This window comes from Pinus tabuliformis, chromosome 1_2 (genome assembly GCF_031772625.1).
Source record: "Pinus tabuliformis cultivar Carrire ecotype Pingquan chromosome 1_2, CPIR1, whole genome shotgun sequence".
NCBI lineage: Eukaryota > Viridiplantae > Streptophyta > Pinopsida > Pinales > Pinaceae > Pinus > Pinus tabuliformis.
Genome location: NC_142298.1, coordinates 16,178,225 through 16,201,514, shown reverse-complemented (window position 1 = coordinate 16,201,514; position 23,290 = coordinate 16,178,225). Strand labels below are relative to the sequence as shown.

Sequence of the window (23,290 nt, the reverse complement as noted above, 5' to 3'; positions counted from 1 at the left end):
ATAAGCCTCCTTGAATGAGATAGTCCAACCACTGACATCTGTTATGACCTATTGGATTCTGAACTGTTGTATAGATATCTTTGAAATTTGCATCATCTTTATACATTTCGATCATTTCCTCAAATCCTACAACACCCACTTTGAATTCTTGCACAATAAAACTTACCCTGCTCAATGCATCAGCTACTTTATTTGACTTACCATTCTTGTGTTTTATCACAAAAGTAAAGCTTTGCAAAAATTCTACCCACTTAGCATGTTTTTGGTTCAGTTTCGGCTAGTTATTGACGAACTGTAAGGCATGATTGTCTGAATACAATATGAATTCCTTTGGCAACAAATAATGTCTCCATTTCTTTAAGGCTTGTACAATAGCATAAAATTCTTTATCATAAGAAGAATACTTCTTCTTAGCTTCATTTAGTTTCTCACTAAAGTATGCTATTGGTCTCTGTTCCTGACTCAAAACTGCGCCAACTGCAACTCCACTAGCATCTGTTTCAACTTGAAATACTTTTTCAAAATCAGGCAAAGCTAAAATTGGTTCCTCTGTGATTTTCTTCTTCAGCAATTTAAAATTTCTATCTGCTGCTTCTGTCTACTTGAATCGCTGATTAGTCTCCTTGATTGTTTCAAGAATTGGTGCACAAATCTAACTAAAGCCTTTGATAAACTTTCTATAAAAACTTGCAAGACCATGGAAGCTCCTTACCTCAAATATATTTTTGGGAATAGGCCAATTCCAAATCGCTTGGACTTTCTCTGGATCCATTTTCAATGCTTCTTTAAAAACTACAAATCCCAAGTAAATCAATTCTTCCTTCATGAAACTACATTTCTTCAGATTTATCAGTAGTTTCTCTTTCTGCAGAATTCTTAGAACCAACTTAAGATGCTCTAGATGTTCTTCTTTAATTTTACTAGAAACTAGAATATCATCAAGATAAACAATAACAAACTTGCCTGCATATTCCTTCAAGAATTCATTCGTTAATCTCATGAATGTGCTAGGTGCATTAGTGAGTCCAAAAGGCATCACTAACCACTCATACAACCCACTGTTTGTTTTAAATGCAGTCTTCCATTCATCGCCTTCTCTAATTCTTATTTGATGATATCCACTCTTCAAATCTATTTTAGTAAAATACTAAAATATTTTGATCTGCTCAAACAGTCCATTAAATCATCCATGCGTGGCAAAGGAAATATGTACCTGATAGTGATTTTGTTGATGGCTCTGGAATCTATGCACATACGCCATTCTCCTCCTTTCTTTGGACTGAGTACTGTTGGTACAGCACATGGACTAAGACTTTCTCTGATTAGCCCCTTATCCATCAGCTCCTGCACTTTTCTTCCAACTTCTACGTTCTCTTGAGGAGTTAATTTGTATGCTGTTTTATTTGGCAAACTTGCTCCTGGTATTAGATCAATATGATGACTAATACTCCTGATCAGTGGCAATGCATTTGGCAACTCATCCACAATAATATCAGCAAAATCATCTAACAGAATTTTAACTTCTTCAGGCAAATCATCCAAGTTTGTGGAAGTTAAAATTACCTTTGGTCTTCCCACAATAGCAAAATGCAACTCCTCGTTTTTCACTACCTCCTGTAGCAGCTCCTTTCCGCTTATCAGCATAATACTACTTCTAGGTGTTCCTTTGTCAGCATCATCCTTCAATGGCAGCAATGTATGTTTAGTTCCATCCTTCTCCAGAGTATAAGTGTTTCTCCTTCCATCATGAATAGCTTTTCGATCAAATTGCCACGGTCTTCCCAGTAATACATGGCATACATCCATGGGCATTACATCACATAATATCACATCTTTATACGTACCAATTTGTATCTCAACCTTGCATTGTTCTGTCACAATAATTTGATGTCCCTTCTGTAACCATGACACTCTGTAAGGAGTAGGGTGTATTGTCTTTGCTAATCCGAGCTTGTCCACCATCTCTGTAGAAACAAGGTTGTCAGTGCTTCCACTGTCAATTATTACTTTACAACACTTACCTTTAGATTTGCAGGTAGTTCTAAATAAATTCTTCCTCTACGCTGGTTCTTCAATCTCATTCTCTATCTTAAGCAAAGTCTTTCTCAATAACAGGGATTCTCCTACTTCAGGGGGCTCTTCCTTTTCCATAAGTTGAGGTGGTTCTGACCTTGCCTCAACGACATTCGCATTCCTCTAACTTGCTGGTTTATTATGAGGACAGTCCCATGACACATGTCCCCATTCTCCACATGTGTAACACCGAACATCTCTTCCTCAGCCTCTTCCTCTAGGTGCAAATCTTCCTCTATTAAAGTCTCCCCTTTGTGGTGGTCTGCTACTTGAGCTGCTTGCTTCATGTTGATGTTGTTGTCCCCTTGGTCTGGTAGTTCCTCTACCTCTTACTGAGCTTCTTCCTCTATTCCTCTGAGTCTATTTTCTCAACATCTTCTCTTCTGCCTTCAAACCTACTTGATAGGCATCTTCAATAGTCTTTAGACTCAACAAGCTGATCTCATCCTGGATGTCATACCTTAAGCCATTGATATATCTAGCTACCTTCTCCATGTCATCTTCTGCATGTCCTGCTCTAATACTCAATCTATAAAACTCTTCTGTGTATTCCTTAACAGACATTCCTTTTTGCCTTAAATTTTGCAATTGTTTAAAAAGATTTAACTGATAATCATTAGGCATAAATTTGGCTTTCATTTTACTCACCATTTTGTCCCGTTACTTGATCTTGTACTTTCCTTTCCTTGCTCTGGATGTTTGTAATTCATCCCACCAAATGGCTGCATGACCCTTCAATCTGGGAACTACAAATTTCACCTTCTTTTTGTCATCAGTTTCCTCTTCATAGTCAAAATATTTGTCCAATGAATTGATCCAATCCATTAGCTTTTCTGTATTAAGACTCCCTTCATACATAGGAATTTCCATCTTTGCTTTTCCTCCTACTTTCGCCAACATCTTGATAACTCTGGTAGTTTCATTGTCCTCCTCTTCTTCTTCCTCAGAAGATTCTTCTTTAGCACTGTCAACTCCTTCATCAGGTATTCTTCTCTGAGCAGTCTCAATTGTTTCCATTCTCGTACGCAAACTTCGGATCTCTTCCAGTAGTACTACATTTGCTTCAGGTCTTCCTCGACCAATGCCAGCTCCTCTCCTTGGCAACATTTTTGCTGCAATCAACCTTAACTTCTGCTTTGATACCACAAATGACGCAGGCGGAAGCAAAACTCAAGGAAACCCCAATAATCACCCCGTGGTTCCCTTTTAATTATAACCTGACCTTTTTCTTTTAAACTGAAATACCTTTGAAAACAAGCTGAAACAATTAATTTTACTTTTTTAATCGGCGCGCTTGTCGTACACCGAAAGTCAATGCACCGATCCTTTGTGATCGTCGATCTAGATCTGTTTGATCTAACGGTTGTCGAAGATTTCGGGCGGGACAACAAACCAGGTTTTAACCGCCCGATAAACGGTTTTCTATCTCTCCTCCGTTGCTACGTATCGAAGGGTGAATGGGATGGGTGGCTGCCCTTTGAAACCGCTTACAACATTTAATGCGCCCGAAATACCACTCACTGTAGTGAAACTACTTTTGCGATCCAACAATTGTGATATATCACGATCTAACGAGCACGATTTAATCGCCCAATCGCAAGTCACAATGTCCACTTGCCAGGCTCCTTCTGCTCCAATGCGTCAATCCGATCAGTCTTACGGACCCAATAAGGGTATAGGTTTTCGTCTATAAATTTTCAAGTCCAGATTTCAAATCCGACTATGTTTTGCACCGATTCTTAGTGTAAGTTGGGTTTTTCGCTTGTGGGGCCAAAAATATGTAATAAACTCAGCCAAAACTATGTAATCCAACGGCTGGGATTAAACAACGAGATTTATAATAAAGCCTTCGGCTTCTATCAATCACATGATTTAGGCGTGAACATAGAAAACAAAGGGAATAAACACTCTTCTCGAGTACGAAGAATCTAAAAGCATCACAAGGGTTTCTACAGGCTGCTAATCAATCATACACACAATATTATTCATTCACAATAAAATACTTACAGAGTCTCGGCCTTCGATTACAAAAATGAAAGACCTCTGTTTCAAAATACAATCCACACTATTCTTGCTCTCGCACCACTCAATCCTCTCCCTTTCATTACATTTTTCCTTCCTTTTATCAATCGAATATCACTCTAATTGTGCCTAACAACTGAATCCCTATTTTTAATCAATCTAACAGCAAATCTTCTAATTCCTAGCTCTATCACACACCTATGCTAACAACTTATCTTTGAACCTAAAATAAGACAATTTCTAACTATTACAATAATGAAATACAACTCATTTCTTGAGAGATCAAACCCTCTCAGTAAAACTGACTTTTGACCAATCATGTCAATGAAATTCAGCTTGTTTAGCCACAACATGTGAACAAACTTTCACATCGTCGGCTAAGTCCGGATGCTCCTGCATCACGACTCCAAGTCGTTCGAGAAAGTCATAAATTTGACCTTTCCCCGAGGCTTTGACAAAACGTCTACGACCTATACATCAGTCTCAATGCGATGGAGCCTCCTCGCTCATCGACTTACCATACCGCAGATAAGGTAGTGTCTAATGTCTATCTACTGGAGAAATCATTGAATACAGGATTCCTCAATAATCAAATCCCCCTTCTGGTTGTCACAAAGAATCATAGTGGTATTCATCATGTGTACAAACAGCTCACTAGAGAGCTTCTGCAACCATGCAGCTTCACACGAGATCATACTCGTAGCTATGTATTCGGTCTCGGCGGTGCTTATAGCAACCAACTTCTACTTCTTGCTCATCCATGATATGGAAGCAGAATCCAAAGAGAACCGGCACTAAGAAGTGCTCTAGTGATCCTCCACACTACCTGCCCAGTCAGCATTCGAAAATCATGCAGTTTCATATTTCTGGCAGTGTATCTCAATCCATGAGAGATTGTGCCCCGAAGATATCTCAAAAGATTCTTGGCACCAATCCAGTGAGGCTCAACCAAATATGAGCTCACCGTGCTAACTACAAAACATATGTCCGGATGAAAGTTCACCAAGAACATCAACGTGAATGAGTTTATGAAACTCAAAGGCATTTCCCAAATCTGGTCCGACATCACTACCATATAACTTCTGAAAGTTAAGATCCTCGAGGTAGTCACAGGCTTGCAGTTTATCATTCCACATTCGGAATCCAACTCCCTCTTACTTTTGCAAATGAGAGGGTCTGCACTTGTCAGAAATAGGTCGTCCTCATAAGGTGTCGGTATGAGAGGTCTATCATCCACAACCTTTGGGTAATGGTTTGGATCGATTTCACTCCCAGGGAATCTCAGCTTCATCAAACAGTTATCAATCCTCTCATACTACACCCGGGGTGTTTTGCTTCAAGCCATAGAGGGCTTTCTTCCACCTGAATACATGAGATTCCCGATCATGAATCTCAAACTCCTCGGGTTGTTCCAAACTTGTGGACCTGCTACATGAGGGGAATGGTCCCCTTATAAGATTTTCCTTAGGTACATCTCAGACATGTACCTTCATGCTCTACTTGAATTCAGACATCCCTATCACCATTTGACTCACATCAGGTAGGGCCCCATAGGTAGACCTCCGGTGTTATAGATGCGATATGTCAATTGACATGATCCCCAATGAACCATCCTGCAACTTGATACAAATTGTCAACCCTGAACCCATGAGAAAAAGCATCTTTGAAAATTATATTTTTTAACACGTACCTTTCCATCGATGAATGCCAATCTAAAACCTTTGACTTTGATTTCCGAGATGGACACCAAGTTCTTCTTGCAATCAAGTACATAAAAGAGATTTTGTAAATGAATCGAGTTACCCTTATTCAATTGAGAGTTAACATTCCCTACACCCTTTCCGGGATAGGTGGCATCAGCTCCAAGTATAATCCCACGATTGTTTCCATCTCTACCAAATTAGAGAGTGCACCCATCTATACGATGAAGTGCCTTGAAGCACTACAATCTATAAGCCATATTCCCAAAGAATCTGAAGGAGAGGGCCAATACAAGATAACGCTTCTTCATCTTATCAAAAACAACATTTGATTCTTCATACCTGGGGTTCCTTGCTTTCTATGAAGAGTCGGCCATTTCCTTGATGATCTGCATTACATGTCATTCCTTTGATCATTGAAGATGTCCCTGGAATGATTGTTATCATCATCAAGTGATGTGTCCCTACCATTCGGACACTCGTTCGCATAATGGCCGAACTAGTTATCTGCCTTTCCTTCCACCTTGAGATCCGATCTTCCAATGAACTGATCTTTAGGTAGGCCATATTCTGCTGCGCCATTTTGATAATATTCTCTGCCTCGACTTCACCCTTGGTGAATTTGAAGAAGGATGAAGAATCCACTGATCCTTTTGTCCTTTCCCAACTATTTTCAGTGATTGCTCTTTCACTCTTGCTTGGGCATTATCTTCACCTCAACTCTGATACCATGTTAATTTTAGGTATGTTCTATGCTTAGAACAATTTATTTCAATTTTCACAGTTAGCTCCATATATTTTCCATATTAGCAATCACATCAGCATTAAAGTAAACTGTAGATAGAACATAAACATAAATCGCAAAAGACAAGCCAAGACAAGAGGACACAAGATGTGACGCTAGCCAGGGACAACCCCCAATGTGGGGAAACCCTTGATCAATTCTTCTTATATGTTCTTCAATAGTTCAGCAGAGAGAGAGAGAGAGAGAGAGAGAGAGAAAAAAATATAGTACGTTTACAACAGAAGTCAACACTTTGACTTATCTAGATAAGAGCATAGATCATCTCTAAGAAGATGATACATGAGATCAGTTGAAGACATGCTGCTTCAACGAATTCTCCAAGGTGACTCCTTCACCTATCGTTGCGTTGCATTTCATCATCATGCTGCACCTCACCATGCTACACCCATCATCACTATGTTGCATCTCATCACACTTCATTAATCATGACTGTACCCATCACTGCACTGCATTATGTGCCATTGCTACACCATGTTGCCATCCTGACCTATGTGTTGGGTACACCTTGCTTGCTTGTTGTCCCTAGCATGCTTGTTGTCCTTAGCATGATTGTTGTTGCACGCTAGTTGTCCCTTGCATGCTAGTTGTAACATTGCATGCTTGATGTATTTGCTGCTAAGTACCATACAATTGTACCAATGTTAGTTAGCTATCCCTTGCATGCTAGTCTCCTTCGGAGACAGATGCTCCGGCTGTTTCGGCAATTCCAAATTCTAGCAGTTCCGGTTGTTCCCAACAGTTCCAACAGTCCCGGTAGTCCCGGCTTTTCCGGCAATTCCGACTTTTCCAGCGTTTCCGGCAGTTCCGGCTTTTCCGGCTTTTTGGCTTTTCCAACAGTTCTGTCTTTTCTGACAATTCCGGCTTTTCGACAGTTCCGCCTTTTCCGACAATTCCGGCTTTTCGACAGTTCCGGCTTTTCTGATAGTTTCGGATTTTCCAACAATTCCGGATTTTCCAACAGTTCCGGCTTTTCCAGCAATTTCAGCTTTCTGCCCTCTGGATCAAGGCAACATTATTCCTTAGGATCTCTCCTCCTACTAAAACCCAAAGACAAGTAGAGAGAGAAAGAGATCCCAAGTGTGTTGAAATGACTTAAAGGCCACCTCTATTTATACTAAAACGTTGAGCACATGTGGAGTTTATTTGGTTGCTGGCCGACCTTGACGAATTGTCTTATAACGTAAATAAATTCATAACTCCATGGATACTTATCGGAATCGGATGATCTTTAGATCAATCATACAGCTCTCGATGAGAGGGATCCAAGAAAAATATCAGCTGCCATAAATAAGATGACCCACATGGAGTTTGGCCCTAGTTGCCAATTTTAACACTTATCCATCATGGCAACTGATTAGGATAGTATTTCTTCTTTGCATGAATCACTATATTTCTATCCTGTTTATGACTATCATAAGCACAAAAAAGATCTGGCAATGGCCATGGAAGTGTGGGAATCCATTTTTCATTAAATGCATGCGATGGAGTCTGGACCATCTAAAGGATATAATGTACTGTTTATAAAAGCCTAAAACAGAAATTGGTAGATGGGTTTTTCAAAGAGTGAAGTCCAAGTCCCAAAATACCAAATAAATACTGCAATGACAATCAGAGAAATTTGAAGCAAAACTGTTTATCAAAAAGTGTCCAGACAAAGCAACTTTCTTATCAGTTCCTAGAAGTCATACAAGTGCAGAAGAGGAGGCAACCGAAATGTACTTTCTCTTAATAATCTTATATGCAGGTATAACAAAGTACCTAGTGGATATACTGCAAAGGAGTTTAAACTTTATCTGTTTATCCTAATAAACTACGAAAAGACCATCAAAACATAGGCCTTAGTGCCACATTAATGAGCCAATCTGTTTTCAGTGTGCATAACTTTTACAGACTAAATAAGTTTCCTTAGTTTTTCTATAAACTAGGCATGTTTCCCCTTTGGTTTTAGGACTTATATTCAACATGAATGATTTTTCGTATCTGACCAAGTTCTTGTAGGAGGATGATGATTAGGAGTCTGCCAAACAGCCAGGATTGATTGGACTTAACTAGATGGAAAAGAACCTATCCAGTAGCATCACAGCAGAGTACAGATATGCACGACCAAGTCATGGTATTCTATGTATTCTCTGAAGTAACCCATCAATGTGCCAAATATTCACCACATTCTTCCTTCTTTCAAAATCCAGATAACTATCACACCATCAAGAGTTTGTGATAGCTGTCCTCTTGGAATGATTCCTCTTGTGCACCAAGAGATATGTCATGTTTGTGGTACTCCTGAGTATGACTCCCAAGTAAGGGGGAGCACAGCCTTGTGATAAGCATGCACTCAACACTCTTCTGACTTCCATTTACTTGGTAATTACTGTTGACTGGTCAATACTAGCCATAATGTCAAGTATTGGCAAGTAAAAGACAGTAATAATGGTACACCGAGCCAATACTTGCTATTCTTGTCAACAATTTCTCTTGAATTAAAATGAATGTGTTGTGTATTTCTCTACTGTCAAGTACGCTGAGTATGCCGAGTATGTCAAGTCGCCTTCTTCACTGAGTCAGAGTGCAATAGTTATGAGCTATGTAAATTTTACATGCAATGCTCTCCATCCCAAAACAAGAAAGAAAAAAATGGAAAGAAAGAAACACTTTATTGCTAAGTGTTCTATAAAGTGAGTTTACAAGATGGGAACCCAAGAAGACCAAAGTGACTGATGCAACTGAGGTAAGCCATCAGTATCCACTCCTAAAATCCAAGGTCCAGATGAAGCTAGAGATAAGAATTGATGATGTACATTGTATACCATATTATCTGTCTCATGTGAATTGATCAAATTAGGCAGTATCGTGGGCAGATCCACAACCATAATCAAATGACAGATCCATGGCCATCATCAAACTAGTTGTTCATGAGTCATGACACAATATCCTTAGCTATGATAAGCAGTAAAATGATGAATGGTAGGTGCAAAAGAACATAGGCAGCTTTCCACAGACAAGAAAGCCAGATTTTTGTAAAATAAATGAAGAGAATAAGATTTTGAAAGATACCATGAATCATTCTTCATAGATGGTGAAGAATGCTGATTCTGCAAGGTTGATGTGTTGACAATGGAAGGGTGCAAGTGGCAGAAGAAACCAAATAGGGTGAACTTAAATACACGTAGTCAACTTCAGAAGCCCAGAGTCTGCTAGATCAAGCTTAAGCAACCACAAATATTCTTCCCCAAGGTCATCAATGGGGCATTGATTAATTGAGAAAAGGTTCTAAGAAGACTAGCATAACTAGCAAATACTTGCAGAATCCCAAAATTCTTCTAGGTCTGCCACAATAGCTGCTCCAAAAATATTGGCTGCAACTAGAAAATAGTAAATACAACAGAGAAGGATTCCTAAAATAACTTTAAACTACAAGTTAGAATGAAATGTATGGAAACATATAAGTTTTATCAACTCAAAAAATATGCACACTCCATGACATTATTCATTTTTTTCAGAAGCCTATCTGTTGTTTACTACATGGATACAAGTTACCCCAAAAGTGCATTTGTATACCTGGGAGCTTTCCTTCTGGTGGACAATCTTCAGGTCTAGGTGCATCCAGTCGCCCATATTTCATAGGAATTTCAGGGCCTCCAGCATCCTGAAAGATTTCAATTGTTCAGTTAGAGAATAGGAAACACTGAGCAGAGTTTATCAACTTAAAACTACATGATGCTAAAAGAACTATTGTCATCAAAAGATATTTGTGCATGCCCCAGAGAGACAGAGACCTCAATAGCTGTGGCGCTGGCTAACTGGAACAAATCTGCATAGGTAATATTTGGATACTTGTCTTTGATGGGCTGTAACAGCTTCAATGCATTTACAAGACCTGTCATAGCAAAAATAGGTACCAGAGTGTTTAGAAACATAAGCCAGTAATAAATTAAGGGAAAAAAAAATGAAATAATGGACATTACCAGCATTTGCTTTGTGGTTTAGTTCTATCTCAAAGTGCAAGCTCCCATTTGCTCCACCACACTTTGGCCACTCTTGAATGTTCTTGTCATATGTTCCAGCATCATGCCATCCCACTCGAACCTGCATGTAAAGACATGAGAGATGTCGTTATGCTATGAACCTTTAGCAATATTTAAATAACTTGTAATCTTATAATTAATCTCACATCACATCCATATACTTCTAATTGAACCAAATGATGCTGTAAGTTGGTCCTATCCTGAAAAATGCATCGAAGATGAGAGATTTTCAGAAGGAAAACTTAACCAGATTTAGGTTTCAAACTCATTCAAGCTCAAGCCATCACAGGAAGAAGAGGATCATCCTCAAAAAATTTATAAAGATAATAAGGCTTTTTTAAATCTTCCACGGTATCAGTTTGTACATCTTAACAATCTGTGAGAAATGAATCCAAGAACTCCACAATATGAACCATTGCTACATTTATCGTTATCGGCAATTTATTTCCAGGGGTCTAAAATTTAAATTATCGGGGAAAATATCGGAAATTATTGGGAAACTTTAAAAAATCAAAAAATAATAATTTTTTTTTCATTTTTTGAACTTGTAAAGCAACATTAACATCAAACAAACGCATCGTTACATAAATATTAAAATAAAATCAATATATAAGATGTCAAATGGTACATCACATATCATGGCAATGGAAACAACAATTTCCCCTTGTTTGCTTGATGGAAAATTGTCATAGCATCCTCAACAATGTTATCAAAACCAGACCAAAAGATTGGTCCACCAAACAATACAGAAAATATTCAAATTTTGAAAAGAACATATGTATCTAATGAGATGAATCATGGGAAATGAAAACAACAGATTTCCCCCTGTTTTGCTTAATGGAAAAAAATTAAAATACCCTCACTGCTCAGTCCCCTAACCCACTTTTAAAAAATGAAGGTTAATATAACAAAAATTTGGTTATAAGGTGAACCTGACAAAAAACAGGGTGACAATTTCCAAATTATCGTGATAATTACCTAAATTATCGCGATAATTTTATTTTCAGCAAATTATCGCAATAATTACCAGCAATATTATCAGCAAGCTGGGTTTCGGAAATAATATCGCGATAACTCCGATATTATCGCATATGTGCAACACTATTATGAACATTAACTGGATATCCGTTGAAGGATATAGACACTGAAACCAATTCATGCCACGAAGTGGTAAAATATAACAATTCAAATATCCAGAGCATAATTCATATACTCAGAGCACAATTCATATACCAGAGCACCAGAATAGCTTGTCTAAAATATGAGGCATCCATCTACTATGATTTGAATTTTGAAAGCAACTGAAGCAGTTTTCTTAAAATCCAATTGACATGATGCCTACAAAGAAATAAATTTTAAAAAGATCAGGCTTTAACTTTTAATGCATTGAGGATATTTTTACCATCACCAAGTAAATGTCTGACATTATTGGTTGATAGAAGCCATTACAAGTAACTCAATATCAAATTAAATAGCTATTGAGGCATGTGTTACAATAGTATTAAATTTTAAACCATGGTAAGTATATTATACACTCAGATAAATTAGCATAAACCTAGATAGCTAAAAAATTGAAAACCTCAATCAAAACAACAATCTTTGAATATACTAAGCTACAAACACACATTGCTAAAAATTACAAACAACAAATACACAATGCGGAACACTAAATATTGTGTCTATCTTGTAATTACTGAAAGAAGAAATTTACACTGCTATAGCCCAAAAGTAAAACTTGCCAACCAACATAGTGGTGTGCCCTAGATCCCTTTTACAGAACAAGAGACATAGGGAGGATACAATGTATCTTAACCAGATGCACGAAGCACCTAAGGAGAACCAGACAAAACCTATTCTACTCAACCAATACACACGCCTGCATAGATAGAAGTGCAAAGATAGTGTGCCCAAAATGGTGGATAATTGATACCTGTGTTACCGCTCAAATTGTGAGTTAAAATGATGAATGCTCCAACCCACATCGTACAATATGAGTGGAACCTCAATAGGTCACTGTCACCTCAATGACCTACATTGCCTCTTTAGGCCGACTCTCCTCTGGCTTCGAGGGGTGCTTCCCTAAAGATTACTAGGGCATAAACAATAAGGAGAAAATTGAGATCACAAATACCCCCAGTGACTGAAATGCTTTTTTAAAAGTTAAGGGAAATAGTGATGAAGATTAGTGCCAATATTCAACGGCAATGAAGTCAAGGGAATGCTAGGACGAGAAGAGATCAAGAAGATTGACCCTCCCTAGGTCAGTTACTTAGAAAAATGGATTAGAAGGGGGTGTGGGGGGGCTAGTATCTAAGGATGGTATTTTCCTGCCAAATGAGGGTAAACTACAAGGTCAAGAACCCACTAAAGAGCCTCAATAGGATTGCCCTCACCACAAGGATCGACTATGGCATTGCTATCACAAAATCTAGCAGGCCTAGCATAAAGTCTCACTAGGTAGATCCAAACCTCATGGAAACAAAAGATCGACCACCACTTTGCCCTCAATGGCCTTTCACCAGTTGTTTACTGGCAAATAAACCACAAGGGAGGCTTCTCTCTATATAGATCACCTAAAGGATATTCAACAAGAAGGGTTTAAGGTGAAGAATAGCTCTAATGATTGGGATAGGGTGCTGGTGGAGCTAGGAGGGCTAACATATTCTTCACCAAAATTCAAGCACTCTATCCTTAGACCACTTAAGTAAATTGGAGAGTTGTCATAAGTTAGGGTTTGATAGATTTTCAATGATATGGGATGCAATGTCATATAACAGCTAGATAAATAGCCTTACAGTGATAAATCAACATTGGAGAAAGACTATAAATTAGATATGCAAGATTTAGGGTTTGTAATTGAGTTTTTATGGATGAAACATGCATAAAGTTGTAATATTAATGATGATGTCATCCCTAAAATTAGGGTTTCATAAAGCAATATATGTTTTATTTTCCTTTTATTAATTATTAAATGCAATCCCTACTAAAAGGAAAGCAACACATCAAGTAGAATTACTTTTTAGCAATATTTCAAAGAAACCCTAACCCTAACCTTAGATATCTAGAATTTTAGAGGAAAGAGAGAGAAAATATTTATAGAAGAGAGATTGATCACCATCTCCTAGACTAGTGCCTTGATCGAAATGGGCAATGGAGTTACCTAGGGCAAATTTTAATGGAGGCAACCTTGATGAAGAGGGTGAGAGGGCTAAGGCCTCTTCTTACAAACCCTAGAAGCTTCCTTAAGAGGGAGATTTTAAGTTCAAGGGATGCACAATTTAGAGTTCTCTTGAAGGATTTAAGGACAAATTTGCATGGCATAGGAAATCAAGGTTTCAAGATAAATATAACAATTTTAACCTTTGCACACATAGAAACCTTAATTTACATAAGGTAGCATGCAAAATATAGAAGATAAATAATAAACTTAAAAATTTTCTACAAGAATCTCTTCAATCAATCCCAAGAAACCTTTCTCAAGCAAAAATCCTTCTCCAAGACAAATTTGCACCATAGAATCACATTTGCGGCCAAGTAGAATAGAAGACAAGAGCTAGTGCACGCTTCCAAAGAGAGAGAAGTGTGATGATAAGTGACAATAAAATGAAAAGTGACTCCCCTCTATTTATATGAGGGGAACCAAGTCACTTTTTCATGATTTTACAAGAAAAACCCCTAAACAATTTTACTTGAGCATTCAACTAGGTCAAAGGTCACAAGTCAACTTTCAAATAGCTTTAAAACATAGCAAAATGTCAAAATTAACCCACACGTGTGGGAGAAAAATAGTCTCCACCATGAAATCATCCTCCAAAATAGGCAATAATGCATCAAGGAACTAAGGCAATGGTCCAAGAGTGCTCCTCACTCCAAAAAAATCCCAAATTGCATTGGTACATCTCCAAAAGTCACCTCCTCCACCATGACAATATCCAAAAGAAGCCCTTGGTCACCCTTTTCATGCGTGTGGAAGTGACATGGCAAATCTTAAGGCAAGTATTGGCATCAAAGAGGGATGTGCTAGCCCTTCCAAGTCATCTTTGTGATAACCATCCTCATTTAGGCTCCAAAACAAGGTAGCATCCATCAAACAAGGTCAAGGCTAGCTTAGGGAGATCCTAGGTCATCTAGGCACATCATCAAATAGTTCAATGCCCAAGTTTTCAAGCTTGGTGTTTCAACATGTGGAGGCTCATTAAGAGGTGGTGTAGTAGTTGGAGCTCATCTCTAGAAGGGCAACGTTTTGGCGACAAAATCAAGTCTAATCTCAAAACGGGGAAAAGTACCTGCAAGAAGGTGTTGAAGAAGAATCAAACTATCCCTCAAGGGATCTCTACTGCATATGCGATACCACCTAAACAAAACCTCTCAAGATCAAGTGAGATCATCAAACTATCCCTCAAGGGATCTCTACTACATATGTGATACCACCTAAACAAAACCTCACAAGATCAAGTGAGATCATCTTCACTAGGGACATGAAACCATCAAAGCATCCTAGTGAACCATATCTAATGGTAGGGGCATAGAAATACTTCACACGAAACTCACCTTCAAAGCTCTAAGTAGAATAGGACTTTTAAACAAGTTACCTCACTTATGTCAAGGATAATTAGGTCAACAACTATATTAGGTGTTTCCAGCGATAGTGACATGTCCTAGGTTGACCCATCAATCCATAGGTGTGTGAAACGGTTTTTGTGGAGTGGAAGAGACTTCAAGGTAGGTGCCACAACTGTGAGGTCCAACATTTTGAGTGTAATGATGTAAGGAGGAGCAATCATGGTGGCATGAGTTACCCCTTTTCTCAGCCTACTTTTTACACCCCTCTAGTGTGCCTTTTACTTTAATGATTTGTCTTTATTTGGTGCATCACTTGGGAGCCAAAGCTTGCTTTATGCTTTTCCAACACCCCTTTAAGATGTCGCTATTGAGGAGGGTAGAGCTCACGCTAGGCTTTTGCCAAAGTGCTAAATATTATCCTAGCCACTTTTTGCATTATACAACTTCTTTCATTGTCACTTTATATGCATTTAACATTCTTTCCATTACATCAACCTCTAGGGTCAATTTTTTGGGTCTTCACTCAAGGATGTGGATATCGGGTGCCAATCCCAATAACCAATGACTACCAGCCCGAAGAATGGAGATGGATAATGGGAGAGATGGAAAGTAGTATGGATTACCTTATACACGCTGTATCAATCAATTCCTCCAAAATAGTGCCCTTCTTAAACCCTAAGGCCTCAAAGGGGTTCCCATTGGACTAGAGTCATAAAATAACCTCCCAAGTGAAGTGTGGGAACAAGGATACATTCGAAATCAATCAATCATCCAGTTTTCCCGTGATCCATATCCATATGACCATAACATTAAATGAAAGCACATGATTACAAGAATGGTTAGAGTACCTACCAAGAGATGACCAACCTTCCTTTAAGAAGAATACCAGATGGGATCGATTTGACTGGAGCAATCGCTGGTAAACTCTAGCATAATGTTGTGTTGAACATCATGGGGTTGCTCGCTAGCTAACCATCAAATGAGGAGAATTTTGTTCTCCTCGGGGTTACCTAATTTGGGTGGATAACAAGAATAAAACAAGACAAATGTTCACTAAGGGAAATCCCTCGAGGGTCTACCTAGCAACGAGGCTCAACAATTAGTTCACACCAACAAATGGGACATGAATACCTACGTCTATGACAACCCCCTTCCGCGTGATCCTTGTCCCTTGGTGGATCAATCCCACTATGTCTTATGGTGGTCCTAAATCATTTACAAATTAAACCCTTAATAATACTGCAAAAAGAACCAAGAAAGAAAATCCTACTAGATTGAAACATGCATCACATAATAAACCCAAAAGACAAATGGCACCAAGAAAATGCTCATTCAGCCCCAGGAAGAGGAATGCCCCTGCTATCCAACCATGATTACAAAAATGAGGAAAACCTTCCTTTATATAGAGGAGGTAAGGAAATTCCTTTACAATAAAATAATAATTTTCTATGGAGTCCCTTAAACCTATTCTAACTTCTAGAACTTAAAAAACTATTGCATGAAATAAAATAATAAAAGTGGTTTTGGCACATGTACATTAAAAATATAATGAGTTCCCACAAAGGTGAATCAACCCCCCAAGAAAATAATTTTATCTTTGACTCATACGCCCAACATCCATTTACATGGTCCCACTTCTTAGATTAAAAAATGCAACAGTTTGCTTTGACCCCGTGGCTCATGGAAAGGTCCAAATTTAGAACTTCTTACATGAACAACATTTCCAGCTAAATTAATAGAAAACATTGAAGTTGTTATGATTAAACATCAATCTGCAAGGGGAACCTACCACCTCCCCTTGTCACCGACCCATCTGGCATCAGGCCTGGCATCCAAGAAGATCACAGCACTAACATGCAACTAATGAATCATACTAAACAATCATTAAAATAATACTCCATTGACTTAGTGTTCTTCTAGCCATAACATTCTATTCAGACAGAGGAATTGAACCTACAAGAGCAAGAGAAACCCTTCCCACGCATCGAGACAAGGCATCAAGGGCCACAGAGAAGGGGCAATGGTCACTACCTTTGAGCTTGAAAACCCATTCTAGAGTATTTGCATCAATCAACCACTATTGAGCAACTGGAGTCAAAACACGATCATCAGATGTTTGAATGAAGAAATTGTTGAAAATGTAACTATGGTCAGTCTTCATAATTGCTATTGTACTTCATCATTATGTATTTATTGTAAAATTGAAAAAGAAGAAAAAGAAAATTACTTTTGAAGCATGGGTTTCATGCTCTTTTCATTTGTACATTAGGTCAAAGCCTCCATTGAAGGCTTCTAGGTTTTTCTTGAGCCATAAGAGTCATTGCCATATGTATTTGACCCTTATTGGGCTTTTGTATTATGTAAAGAAAAATTATTTTGGAGTCAAAATAGTCATTTTACACCTAATCATCAAGTCAGCCTTGCGTTGATGAAGTCATCCATATTTGGGGCTATTCGACCTTATGGAAACAGTATATATATAAGGAGAATTCAACCTCTTTGGCATCAATCCATCACAAGTTTGATTTGCAGTGGAAAGAAGACAAAAAGAAGAGCAAAGTCTAGAGGAAGAGAGACAAAGTCAAGGAGAAGTGAAAAAGACAAGTTTAAGGCATCTCTCTCTCTCTCTCTCTCTCACATGTGAGTTTTTCTAGGGTTTCTGGCCAATTGCAGGAGGCCAAAATTTCTGATCTTACTGCAAGTCCAAACTGTTGCAGGAGGGCCGAAATTTCAATTAGAGAAGATTTTGAGGGTGTTGACCCTTGTTGACTTTGGCTACTTGGAAGGAGGTTGACTTGGTGATTGGAGGAAGTCTTTGTCTTGGTCAAAAGGCCTTCGATTGTCTCACTTTGACTTGGTTCTATTATAGAAGAAGAGTTTGATTGGGTTTTGCCCTAACTGAATGCCTACATCTTGTGTCTCTTGTTTTTGCGATCTTCATGTATTTTTTGTTTGGTAATTGCTCGACGAAAGATCATAATAACAAAGAAGTAAAGAAGCCAACACATATCACAAGTAATTATCAAAATAGAGGAATCAAAACCCTAATAACTACATGCATTGATTTCTCAACATGGTATCGGAGCTAAGGTGAAGAAAGGACTATTTAAGGATCACATTGTTGGCTATCTATTGATGGAAAGCACTCTTGAAAGGAAGATCTCTCAACAATGGCAAGTTATTTGAAGATGGGACTCAGGACCCTTAAAGGTCTCTTGGAAGTAGCAAGAAGCTTTGGTATCAAGGTCATCTACAACATATCAAAAGGAGTAAAATATGGAGGACTCTTTTATGCACTTACAGGTATATTTGATAATGACAATGCTTGGATCATTGATAGTGGAGCCTCAAAACACATGACAGGAGAAAGTGGACAACTTCAAACCATATCAAAAGGATCATCATCTCATTAAGTGGAGCTTGGAGACAAGAAGAACTATGTGTTGATTTTTGTAGCATCGACTATGCTCTAGCCTTGAAACTTTGCAGAGAGGCTAAGACACATGCATTCTCCAAAACCCATAAATTGTTTCTAGACTAGAGATGATTAAATTAAAATAATTAACTTTTCTAAATGGTTCCCTAAGTCTAAACTTAGGAAATCTAGTTAATTAAAGGGTATTAATTAAATCAAGTGTGAATCTTCTAGAAGAAGACGAGGATCAACTCCAAGTTAATCTTAGCCATCGACGATGTTTTATCCTAACATTGGAGCTCCAAAGAGAGATTATAAGGAGCTTGATGTGGTTGGAGAAATACACTTGAGCAGTTTGATTTTGCTAGAGAATCAATTTCCTGAGTAACCGCTGTGAGTTTGATTCAGTAAAGTCGAAGCAGTGAGAAAGGGGCAGGGATAGTAGACCGGAGGAATTTTTCCAGATCTGGGGAGTGCAAGGCAGAGAAGGTAGAGAGAAGTAGTGAGGCAGCACAGTACCATGCAGAGGCAGGGTAGAGCTTTAGAGGGAATTCCAATTCCAATTCCAACTGGAGAGACGAAATTCAGTGCCAAAAGTCACGGTGTGAGACCGGAGGTCCAAGAGGTCGAATTTCCAAACAACAGGAGGTCAGCAAAGGGATTGACGCAAAGCCCAGCCAATGTGATGCAGAAGTTGCGCAAAGGTAGCATGGGGCCAATCAACAAGCCCCTTATCAAAGTCGGATCTCCCGGATCAGTGTGAGATTCTTCACACTAACTTTTCACCAATATTTCTTTGTAACGGATAGCCAATTTGGGCATCTAGCGATTTGTACTCAAATTTACTACTGCATAATAATTAAAACCCTCACATGCTGCACCGATTTTCCCAAGTTGGGTTTTTCAAGGGACATTGTCCAAAAACAACTATGTAGATGTGTGTGTGTTTATTTCTCTCATGTGTCGTATTTAATTTCCGCAATAGTTATTTTGTGTAGGCTGCAGTGTATGTATTTCGATATTTGTTGTAGAAAACAGCAAGTAATTTGTTCAAGTATTTAACAAAGAGGATAAATATCATTAGTTTGCTGCAGTAGGAATCGGGTCACTGATTTTTCACATGGTATCAGAGCATAGATCGTGAGCAAGAGAGCTCAAAGCAGAAAGGAAAAAGGAGCTTCGAAATCCTGCCTTGGCAGTAGTTCGAACCCCCAGAGGCAGCGCAATCCTTGGGCCAAGGAGGGCGAAGTTTTGAGTGAGATCGATTTCTCTAAGTGAGTCGACAAAGAAATTCAATTCTCCATCTCGAAGCTTTCCAGAGACAAAAAAGGAGCAGCGCAGTTTCCTTGCATGGTTGATCTTCAACTGGGACGCAGTTATTTTGCAATAGTGGCAAAATAGCGTCAGAAGGAAAGAATAGCACATACTAAGGGAATTTCTTCCTCAGAGGACTTCTAGTCAAGTAGTTCGAATTTTCCAAGCAGGGCAGCAATAGTTGTGTGCATGATTTCTCACTCCAAAAGGGAATGTGAATAGTTGGGTAGCAGTTGCGAGGAGAAGAGAGAGCAATTCGACTTTTTCAGGAGAGATGGCATCAGTTGGGTTGAGAGATCAAGATCAATTGGATGGAGCCTCCAACTATGTGATCTAGAAGGCCAGGATTTCTTGCCTTCTAGATGAGCATGATCTCAAGATGTATGTCAATAGTGTGGTAGTTGTGTCCACCGATGCAAATCCACTCAAGAAGTACAAGGGTGAGATGGCCAAGGCAAAGAAGTTGATTCTCGATGGAGTTCAAGATCACATGGTGTCTCACATAGCTGGCAAAGATACTGCCCGACAAATGTGGGAAGCACTTGCTACGCTATACAAGGGATCTTCCGAGCAGCAGAAGATGTACTTCAAAGAGAAGTTGAGATGCACGAGAATGCAGAAAGGCGACAAAATAGACCCCTTCCTTAAGAGGATTCAGGAAGTACAGGATCAGTTGACTTCAGTAGGGTCAAGGCCCCAACCTACAGAGTTTGTTCGATTAGCGCTGAATAGCATTTCTGAAGATTGGCAAGTGTTTGCCCAGAGCATCCTGGGAAGAGAACACCTACCAAATTGGGAACGTGTATGGGCTGATCTACAACAAGAGGAGATGAGGCGTGATCTGGTGAAGGCCACAACCAGTGACAGTAGCAACAGTGGGACGAAGGTCGTGAAGGAAGAGGAGGATGTGGCCCTTGCATCAAAGGGGCAGCATCAACAGCATCAGAGGAAAAAGGACGTTTCAAAGATCAAGGGCTTCAAGTGTGGTGAGATGGGCCACTACATCACTCAGTGTCCTCTCAGAAAGACGGACCAGGAGGAGAAGCAGGATCAACAAGCTGCATCTGTTGATATTGACAGGCTTTCCTCTAGGTTGGACGAAGAGTTTGCCATGATTGTCGAGAAGCCTCCAAGGGTGAGGTGGGGTGATCTATAGTTGTAGAATCAGAAAGTTATAGGATGGGCAGGATCCTTGAGGAGTCCACCTCTTGGATCAAGACCTTGCTACGGGAGCCCATGGTCAGCAGTAGCAAGATGGACTAGTGTCAGGTGGTGTAGTCAGGGGCCAAAGTGACGGATGCAGTGGCTAGTAGGTCAGACACTGAGCAGCGCAGAGCAGAGTTCGCAGCAGTGAAGTTGGCACAAATCAGAGTTAGCATAGCACAGAGGCTTCAGTGACAACGCAGAGTCTAGCAGCAGCCAGAAATCGAACGACAGATGCATCATACTGAACATAGTTAGTTCAGTATTTTGGATGTTTTTCCATTGCAGATGTTGCAGTTGCAGCAGCAGCAGATGGAGAGAGGATTACAGTGCAAATGCAGTAGTTGACAGCAGTTTAGTAGGGTCAGCAGCAGCATAGATGCAGCTCATATCAGAGTTGTGCAGTGGTTGGTGCGCAGTAGAGCTAGACATCAACAATGCAGCAAGAGGTGTTGCAGAGTCAGAGTGATGCTCCAGTGGGTTGGAGCATCACTAGAGCACATTCCTCACTAAGAGGGAGTGTTGATTTTTGTAGCATCGGATGTGCTCTAGCCTTGAAACTTTGCAGAGAGGCTAAGACACATGCATTCTCCAAAACCCAGAAATCATTTTTGGAAATTCCACCTAGAGATGATTTAATTAAAATAATTAACTTTTTTAAATGGTTCCCTAAGTCTAAACTTAGGAAATTTGGTTAATTAAAGGGTATTAATTAAATCGGGTGTGAATCTTCTAGAAGAAGACAAGGATCAACTCCAAGTTAATCTTAGCCATTGATTATGTTTTAATCCTGGCCATTGGAGCTCCAATGAGAGATTATAAGGAGGAGTTCAATGTGGTTGGAAAAATACACTTGAGCAATTCGATTTTGCTAGAGAACGGATTTCTTGAGTAGTAGTTGTGAGTTGCTAGAAGTGATTCAGTAAAGTCGAAGCGATGAGAGAGGGGCAGGGACAGTAAACCGAAGGAAGTTTTCCAGACCCGAGGAGTGCAATGCAGAGAGTAGTTCAGTGAGGCATCGAAATGCCACGCAAAGGCAACGCAGTGCCACGCAGAGGCAACGCAGTGCCATGCAGAGGCAATGCAGAGCTTCAAAGGGAGTTCGAATTCCAGTTGGAGAGACAAGATTCAGTGCCAGAAGCCGGGGTGTGAACTAGCGGGCCAGGAGGTCGAATTTCCAGACAACGGAGGGATTGACGCAAAGCTCAGCCAATGTGACGCAAATCTGCGTAGGGTTGACGCAGAAGTTGCGCAGACGCAACGTGGACCAGTTAGCAAGTCCCTAGTCAGAGTCAGATCTCCCAAATTAGTGTGAGAATCTTCTCACTAACTTTTTGCCAGTATTTCTTTGTATCGGATAGCCAGTTTGGGCATCCAACAATTTGTACTCATATTTACTACTGCATAATAATTAAAACCCTCAGTTGTTGCACCGGTTTTCCTAAGTTGGGTTTTTTTGGGGACATTGTCCAAAAACAACTATGTAGATGTGTGTGTGTGTTTATTTCGATATTTGTTGTAGAAAACTACAAGTAATTTGTTCAAGTATTTAACAAATAGGAGAAATATCATCAGTTTGTTGCAGTAGGAATCGGATCACCGATTTTTCACACTATCCAGTTAAAGGTCTTGGATCTACTTCATTGGAGCTAATAGAAGATGGTGGAAAACTTCATCTCAACAACATTCTCTATGTCCCAGGTTTAAAAAAGAATTTACTTTCTATTTCTTGTCTCGAAGATAAAGGAGATAAGAGTGGCCTTTGTAGATGGAAAAGTTCTTGTTTGGGGAAGGGACTCTAGTGTTGAAAAAGCTAGGGTTATTAGTATTCGTGAGAGGAGGTTGTATAGACTTCTAACACCTCCTCCTCAAGCTCTTGTTCACATGGATATTCCCTCTAAGCTTTGGCATAGAAGGTATGGACACCTTCATTATAAAATATTTCCCATCCGAAGTCAAATGGTGAAAGGCATCCCCAACTTGAAGGAGGACCATGAAGGAGTATGTAAGGGATGTGCTTTGGGAAAGAATACAAAAAAACCATTTGCAAGCAATAACACAAGGTCTAAAGAAGTATTAGACCTCATTCATTCTGATATATGTGGACCAATGGCAGATAAACCTCTTAGAGTCTATCTATATTATGTGACCTTCATTGATGATCACTCTAGGA

The 23,290-nt window shown here is 39.3% G+C and overlaps 1 protein-coding gene across 2 annotated transcripts in view; it reads right to left on the bottom strand.

Moving 5' to 3' along the window:
• LOC149204084 (putative L-ascorbate peroxidase 6, chloroplastic/mitochondrial) overlaps positions 1-23,290 on the bottom strand; it is a 90,291-nt gene that overhangs the window by 65,021 nt on the left and 1,980 nt on the right. For both annotated transcript variants that reach the window (XM_089394635.1, XM_089394636.1), the window contains exons 3-5: positions 10,563-10,683; positions 10,374-10,474; positions 10,156-10,243 (exon numbers count right to left, since the gene is read on the bottom strand). In XM_089394635.1, coding sequence (XP_089250761.1) covers positions 10,156-10,243; positions 10,374-10,474; positions 10,563-10,683 — 310 coding nt within the window. The remainder of the gene's footprint in view (positions 1-10,155; positions 10,244-10,373; positions 10,475-10,562; positions 10,684-23,290) is intronic.